Source organism: Paramormyrops kingsleyae, chromosome 10 (assembly GCF_048594095.1).
Source record: "Paramormyrops kingsleyae isolate MSU_618 chromosome 10, PKINGS_0.4, whole genome shotgun sequence".
Taxonomy (NCBI): Eukaryota; Metazoa; Chordata; class Actinopteri; order Osteoglossiformes; family Mormyridae; genus Paramormyrops; species Paramormyrops kingsleyae.
The window spans coordinates 17,026,690-17,035,509 of NC_132806.1; the positions used below are offsets into that span (position 1 = coordinate 17,026,690).

Consider the following 8,820-nt stretch of genomic DNA (forward strand, 5'->3'; position numbering starts at 1 on the left):
CCGATCCAGAACTTTAGATCTTATTTCACGGCACCTGGTCATTCGCTGGGTAAACGCCTCAAATTTGATGTGATTTGTTCTTCGTCTCATAAGGTCCACTTGTGTTTTAAATCATGCCCTGGGTCTCACTGCATCTGCTGGCTTTTGAACAGTCCAGCTTCTTATTAAATTAAGGTCTACATTATAATTACCATCCGGTTTCTGTAATTAATAAGTGTGCCAGCTCCAGACTCTTTAATGAGTGGCTTTTGCACATTAATGTGAATACACAGTAATGTTGCATTACTCCAACTTGATTTGCTTCATTGAGGAACCCAAAGCCACAGCACAATAGGGTTCTAATTTCTCATTCAGCTATTTAATTTAAGTTTTATAAACTATTAAAGACCTTGGGAAGATTAATATTTCATTTGCCATAATTGCACTGGATACTAAAATTATTTGAAAAGACAAATGTAAAATAACTGTTCTTTTAGGCCTCTTATCCGTGCAAAAGGCCTCCCCAGAGAGAAAAATCCTCCAAAAGGTTAAATTGCAGCCATTCAATTAACAGTCAAATTAACCTGAACAACAAGGGTCTGCCTGGATTAACACTGACACACACAGGGAGAACAGGGTTAAGCAGCTTTTAATTAGTCTCCGCTAATTAATGTGCTTATCACTGACTTTCTTTTAATATAGTGTATGAAGCTATTACATATTTGATTAACCTGACAATTTTTGTAAAAGGAGAGTATAAATTTTCCCAGACACCAATTCTCAGTATATTTAACCCTTATGCCCTTAAAATATATGCAAGAAATGATGGTGACCAAAATGGTTCGGTAGCCAAAAAATGCATGAAACTTTAGAGCTAAAGGAATAGATGAACTTGCTTTTGAACCTTATCTTGTGGCTTCATCGCAGCTGGTTGTACATTATTTCCGCAATGCCTGTGGATCACATTACCCACAAGCAGCTCCCGTCTTGTCAGGGGAAATGCTCTGGGGCAGCTCAGAAGGCGCCTTATTGCATTATGCGGCTGCGGTGCGGGGGGGTTATAGCCAGCGAATGGACTCCATTTGCATAGAGCAGTCCGGCCTGCTGGGATTCCGTCTCCTAGTCTGTGAAGCTGCCCCCCTTGGCTGCTGTTAGTACCCGTATATAGGATTAGGGATCAGGGCTCCCTGGCAAGGTCTGAATTCAAGCTTGTTCAACCAGAAGGATAGAGGACAAAGCAGAGGCCGGGAAGAATCACTGATTCCAAGTTGGGGCGGGTGGGGGGGGGGGGCACTACCATGGTGACCAGCAGGGCTTGAACAACTTCCTCAGATGTCTATTTTGAGAGCGAGGATTTCGATACAGGAACCGCAACTGGGACAGTACCGATGGTGAATGCCATTCATCTCATAGTAGACAGTGGTTCTGACCCTATTTTGGTCAGTGTTCCCCCTGGACTCAGAATGAGGCATCATTCAAATTTTCACTTTTTTTAAATGTTGCAAATAACTTTCTATTTTTTAATTGATAGCAGTGCTAAAGACACTATGTGAGGGTTGCTAATCAAGTCCATTTGACCCAGAAATACTATATACAGACACAGAAAAAAAATCCTTGTTAAAATAAAACAGAAAGAATTCTGAATAATAGTAAGTTTATGTATAGGTCCATGTTTTAAAGTTAATCTCTGTCCAGGGCTCTGATTAGGATAGATCAGCTTTATGCTCATTATTCAAAGTCAACAGTACTCAGGCAACAATGCATAGCTGTTCAGTTCTACTCTAAGCCTGACATTTCAGGATTTACACTAAAATAAAGAGTTATTCTCATTCAAAGAAATTCTGTATGATGGAGTGTGGGAGTCTCCTTGAAGAACAGCATTGTGGGAAAGAAGCACCTATGAGAGTGAGGGTTTGGCAGCCCCTCTGCATTTCCTCTGGTTAGGACCTATAACCCATTTTCAGAGGTTAGATAAGGCTGGGCATGGAAATAAAGCCAGATTATCTGGCCTGACAAAAATACTACAAGAGAATTGATCAGAGAGAGCAGCAGGGAAAGAGCGTTACACAAGCAATCAGTTACCATTTAGAGACTGAATTTTATAAATCAAATTGAAATACTTCAGGTAGTTTGTGGAATACTTTGCATTACTTTAACTTCCTTAACTTTTATAGTTATACCTAGGTGGCGATTTGAGGGGGGATGTTGTCCCCAAAAATGCAGCCCCCTTGTTAACCTGCCCCCCCCTTGTGGTTAGCACTAGATAAACCTCCCAGACTTGCTTATTATTCATCCACGCTCCCCCCCCCAACCTGCTCCTGTGAGATTTCCGCTGGTGAGATGCAACGCAGGACGGAAAGAGGGACAGACGTCAGTGTGAGCAGCTTTGCTTACATCCTGAATGTATGAAGAGAAAATGACATCAAAAAGAAGAGGATAGCTTGACCTTCTTCTTTATTTTAAAATTGTTGTAGATTTTTGTTTCCTCATGTAATTAGATATTTCACAATTATGGTAAAGATGCAACAATGTCCTTGGAAAGGTGTGTGTTTTACTCCTGTCTGCGTGGTGATTGGTTGTGTGCGGTTAGGGGCGTGGCTCCATTAGACAATCCCTCTTTGGTTATACCTTCCATTTATTTTTGCACCGAACTTTTATATGAAAGGGGCATTTCCTGGAACAAAAGCCAACATATATATAAAATAGTATGGCACACAGGCATGATAGTGAGCTAGGCCAGATCAAGGGTCACCATTTTATTAGGATAGGATATCTCTGGAAGTGTGGCAGGACACCAGAGCATCACACACACACACACACCTACCTTAATGGGGACCTTCCATTCATTTCTATGGGAAAAACCCTAATCCCAGTCACGACACCCTTAACCCCTACCAATTTTTTGATTGCATTCACATATTTTTTTAAATTGAGGTTTATATTGTGGGGACATGCTTAATGTTCCCACAGGCAAAAGGTACAGGTTTCACCACACTATGGGGACCAAATGTCCCCACAATGTGGTAAATACAAACCCACAATGACCAATCTGTACAAACTGACCTGTGGTCAGAACTGGACCCTCAATCTTGGAACCGTGACATTTATACCTAGCAAATCATATTACTATATGGCATTATTAACCTATCAATTGATTTCTTTAAGCTATGCATCCATGTTGTCTGCAAAGTGCATATATAATGTGTATAAATTTTTTTTTGGGGGGGGGGGGCAGTAGAGGGGCAAGGAGGGTGAGAGAATGATATGTCCTAGTCCACTGTTTCAGCTGCACAGTCAGCGCCACTCTCTCTCTTCCTCTCCCCCTCTCTCTCTTCCTCTCCCCCTCTCTCTCTCTTCCTCTCCCCCTCTCTCTCTCTCTCTCTCTCTCTCTCTCTTCCTCTCCCTCTCTGATCCTGCGACAGGCAGCACAATGCAGGAGGAAAATGCAGCTTGTGTCGTGTATTCCTACTTGAAACAGCTCTCCTCTCCTCTCTTTCCCTCTCCTCTCTTCCCCTCTCCTCTCCCTCCCCTCTCTCTCTTCTCTCCTCTCTTTCTCTTGTGACACAAAGACCAATTGCTCTAAAAAAAAATAACAGAGTAGTCAAGGAGAAAGGGAAAGGACAAACAGCAAGTCTGGAGAAAAATCACAGATACGTTGGCGTGCCAAGAAGAAGCGTGTCAAACTTGTGCCACCAAAGTAGTTCTAGTTGACGGCACTAATATAGTACAGAAGTGTGCATTAGCATTAAAACCTTATATGTGCTTCTGGCCCTATTGCCTTTTCCCGCCTCTCCTATTATTGATCAGTCTGTAAAAGGAGCACCGAGGTTAACATAACGATGAATATCAGCACTGGGTAAACGGAAGGTTAGAAAGGAAATGCAGAGAAAGAGTCAGCGTATCGCATACCAGTTTAGATTAGTGTGTGAAAGTTGCAATTCCATGCTGATACAGGACTGGGGATGAAGGACTCTAAATTAGATTGATTATCGAATCCTTTCAGTTTCAATTAAAATTCTGTTAGACGGCCTTTAACTTGTTTTGGGACACTGTGAATCTGATGAAACTACGGGGGGGGGGGAGACATGTGATTCAGGTGGGATTTGAGGGAAGAGGAAAATCAGGTTTTGCGTAAAGAATGGGAAGCAGGAGTGAGGAGTCTTTATGAGAGGGAACAAGGGAGGCAGGACAAACGGCAGAAAGGCAGCAGATTGCACATCCCCAGGGAAGAGTGCCGTGGAAAAAAAAATACAGCCCACTCTCACTCCCCTTTCTGCATAAATCCTCCTTTACTCAAACTGCAACTTGGGAATAACATGAGTGTCTATATATGGCAGGCCAATTAGACCCGCAAGACTGATGCCTGGAACCCTAGTAGATTCATTTGAACATTCATCTTCCCATCCCTCAGTAACTCAGATAAAATCTATACCAAAACCATCCATCCGTCCATTTTCTATACCCCTTGCACTATTCAGGGTCGTGGGGGTCTACAGCCTATCCCAGAGACTACAGGCGCAAGGCAGGGAATAACCCAGGTTGGGGTACCAACCCATTGCAGGGCATGCACAAACCTATACCAAAATCATGTCATCCAGTAAATTTCATTAGAGCCAGGAGTATAGACAATTGAAAAGCAAATTTCCAAAACTCACTCAGACCACGGGATACATTTCAGAAAATTTATGTGGACATAATAGAAATGTAACAAAAGTTCTTCCTTGGATTGCATGAGCGACTGAATTTTGCCCAATCCCATCCCATATCATGAGGAAGTCTGACTTCATCTCAAACACAAAGAAAAAGTAACTGATTGAGTTTTGGAAATTCGCTGTTCAATTGTGAGAGTGTAGCTTAAACATGCCCTGTTCCATCATATTTCACAAGCCAGAACAGGCATCTCTTTCAAACCAAGCACAGATTTTCCACATAGCAGGGAACGGATAGGACTTTCATTAAAAGGACAGCTTTCCTTATTCTGTAGTGCTTTTTCAACTGCAGTGAAAAAAATAAAAATAAAATAACAAACGCAAAAGCACTATTCTGTTTTTTTCAAATGTAGAAATTGCTGACATGCTACTAATCTGGTTTCCCCTGGTCTGACCCAGGCTTCTGCTTACAAAAAAGGTGGCTGAGAACTTAAATAACATTACTCAAATTCAACTGGCACTGCTTCATTAATTTCACCTTTTATCTCCAATGAACACTAACCAGTGCTCATTGTAAGTGTTGAGTTAGCGTGTTAAATTTCAGAGCACCAGCTACTTCACTGCTGTCCTACATCATTTCCTTTGGAAGATTATTCTTGATCTGTCTCTGTCTGTTCAAAATCCTTGAGAATCTGAACCTGTGTACAGGCTGTGATCTGCTGTGATATCAGTTTCATCAAGATACTGCCGTACAGCACTGATTTGCTAAACTACTACACAGTAACAATCCCATTATGTGGTTATGTAGAGTAATCCCTCTTTTTGACCATCTGCATCTAACAGGATAACTAATCCTAAAGATATTTGGTTTGCATCCTAAAGATGAGTTTAATGCATCTGATAACTGCCTTACACACTTAAATATCGCTGATTAACTTGAAATTGGAGTAGACCGTGCAACATGATGGACCCACTTAAAATCATGGAAATCACTATTTTATGACTGATCATTTTATTACACTTTCATTCTCTCAATCACAAACCATTAAGACCAGTTTTGTTCTTTGAATCTCTTTTCAGTCTTTTAAAAATGTTACTTAGGTATAAATTAAAACAAGAAAATAAAACAGTTCAGAACAATCAGACACATCTCAATTCAAACTTTTAGAAACAGAGCTGAAATGTATTTATTTTCCAACTGGCTGATTAACTTTAAAGCTGTTTATACACCATAACAGATCTTACTACATTCAGGAAATAACTCCTGTCTTCATTCACCATGATTTTACTGAAGAAGCATAATATGCTACACCATTGACCTTAATACTGATGAAAATTGGTCTCAGACGAACTTCAGGTCTTTACTATTTTGATCAATCTTAAATGCCACAGTTTTACTGTTTGGACTGACTGCACATAATATGCTATTCAGTATTACAAAAGAGTAGGCTACTTTTTCCACGTTTGCGTATACACAAACTTTATACACAGTATGAGGTGACTACGATTTTAACTATATTCACAATTAGATACAGAGGAACTTATGGTCATTTTCAGTAGACAGGTATAGTATGCTATTGAGTATATATACAAGTATAGTCTAAGTTATGTTTTTAAAGGCCCATCATCCACCATTGAGTGTGTGTGAGTTTATGCCGCAGATGAGAGTCCTATCGCGTCCGGTGTTCTGACAAGTTGACTACCTATCGAGACGTGCTATCGAGCCTTTCTGCGCATGTGCAGTTCCTCCGTTTTGAGATTAGGATTAGGTTTTAGGGTTAGGGTAAGGGTTTTATGGTTTTTGGGGGTTAGGGTTAGGGTAAGGGTTTTAGGGTTTTTTGGGGGTTATGGTTAGCCCTAACTCGACAAAGTAGCTGAACTCGTCACAACACCGGCCGTCCGCGTCGCTCTTGGGCCACTTGCGCCCGGAGCCTGTGTCATCAGCACGCAATACTAATGTTACAAATGTGCAGATATTAATGTGGGAATTGTGCCGACTTTTCGATGCATATAAAACCGTATGCGGCGCCTTAGATTGACCATAAAAGGGCTTTAATTTGAAGTCCTATTTTGTTATAATTAGCTCAAATCCGCTTGATATTTTAATTGGATTTGAGGGTAACAGGCAGCGATTGAGCTATAATTAGCAGTTTTATTTCCGGGGTAAACAGTATAGAACGCGAGCTAAAGTAGGCGTCCTGTAGAAGCTCATGTTCCAGTTTGGCGCATTGAATTGGGATTAGCGGGCGTCTACTATTTGGTTTCTAGAGTCAAGTTGGTGTTTATGCATTTATCACAGAGTGGATTTAGAGAGCTTTATCATAGACAACGTGGTCCTAGATCTCATTTCTACACCCGAGCCACCTCACAGATGACACATTTCACCAAAAAAATATGAACACCATAAGACATGGAAGGATAGATTCACGGCAAACGGACCAGCTGGGGTCACAGTAGAAGGAATGCGAGTTAGACATGAGTATACGGTCTACATCACGCCAGCTTCTTTAGCTGCAATGCAGACAGAAAACGTACGTGTAGGAAAAGGAGAGGAAGAACAGAGAGATGCGGAAACATGATAGAGGAATGGAGACGATGCATCTCTAGACCGATGTGATACTTAGTAAAACGTGACTAATTTATGATTAACCATTTAACGCCTGCCGTATTATCGGTACCAAAACAATCACCAAACGTGAAACGAGTAGGCCTATATAGTTCTTATTTTATCCCAGATAATCCATCTTTTGAACATGTTCATGTAGTTTAAAACGCGACAATTGTCATCCGTTCTTCCCAGAAAAGACCATGTTAACCTCTCCGATCTGATCGATGACACGTAAGATCACCCCTCACTCCCCCTCCGTCTAAATCCGAGATGCTCATGAAAACAAATCACGCTTACCAGCTGGGAATCCGTATGATTAAACTCAAAACTAACATGAAATAACATACGAACTGGTAAAGTCACATGTCATTTAGACTGCATAATAATATCCTATAAGAATGCTTGCAGGTTTGTAGCTTGCTACCTACCACTGCCTTTGACATCCATGCGTCCTTTATCCAACTTATTCTTGTCTGCGCCGACAATGACCGAAACAATATCACGCCACAATAAGACAATGTTAATCTTAATGCTCGTTAAGATAATAAGTTATAAAGGAACCACAGACCAATGTCTTATTGTAAATAAATGCATTGAAATACTGAGAACATAAAAACGGCAGAAAATAGATTACAACGCAAATGCGCAGCCCTCCTTCAGTTTTTTTGTAATAAGGTGTATCATTTTAAAACAGCAAATACCACATAAGTAGGACTCACCTCTTCTCTCCCATTGCCATTCATCGTTGGCGATTCCTCAGCCATGGTCAGTCCCTGAATCCCCCCTCGTCCCCGGACACGTTACACTCCGGTTCGCGCCCCGTCAGCACCGGAGAGCGGCCCAAAGCTCGCACAACCTGGCGGCCGCGTCGGGACCCCTTGGCCGCATAAGTCACCCCATCTGCATCCGGCTCCGCTCCAGTTCTCCGAGAGCAGCGGCCGCGGCCAGCACGCATTATCCTAAGCGAAATACGCCTCTCCTTCACCCTCCCTTCCCTCTGTCCGTGTCCAGTCCGAAGTCGCACACCCTTTCCCCCCACGTCTTTCCCACCGCCTCTGATGTCAAGGAGAAATCCAGTTCAGCTGCTGATGGGTGAGAATGCGCCTCCAGTATCGCCACAGCTCAGTGACGTGCAGGTACGGCAGCGTACCTCCTCAGCACAACGTCAAAGACCAGTTATGGAGCTGGTGTGATGTGAAGATGCTTGCGGGGCGCTCAATACGGATTTTCGAATGGGGGGGGTTCACTGTCCGGTTTCTCACATCGCTTGAAGCAGATACAGATAAAGAGATAAGAGGAGTCGGCGAGTCACCGGGAACGTGTCCATTCTGGGGAGATCCGCCTTTTGTGTAGGGACTTTTCACCTACGCGCTGTTCTTGCAAGGGTTCCCACTGACGTCACCCACCTGAGGACACAAAGACGCGAGCCGTCCGTCCCTCAGGGCACTTCGCGGGGCTCTTGGTAAACAGACATGAGAAAGCCGAATTGGTTCGGCAGCCAGCATCTGATACGCAGCACGACGGGCTCCGCACCGCAGGAGTATTAAATCAACACCGCCTCTTAAAGACGACGGCACTTTGCTT

At 42.6% G+C, this 8,820-nt stretch overlaps 1 protein-coding gene across 4 annotated transcripts in view; it reads right to left on the reverse strand.

Annotated features, from left to right (window-relative positions):
* LOC111834985 (transmembrane protein 151B) overlaps nucleotides 1–8,762 on the reverse strand; it is a 24,891-nt gene extending 16,129 nt beyond the window's left edge. For all 4 annotated transcript variants that reach the window (XM_072717439.1, XM_072717438.1, XM_072717437.1 and 1 more), the window contains exon 1: nucleotides 7,956–8,762. In XM_072717439.1, coding sequence (XP_072573540.1) covers nucleotides 7,956–8,000 — 45 coding nt within the window. In that variant the 5' untranslated portion in view covers nucleotides 8,001–8,762. The remainder of the gene's footprint in view (nucleotides 1–7,955) is intronic.
* Between the last annotated feature and the right edge of the window lie 58 nt (nucleotides 8,763–8,820).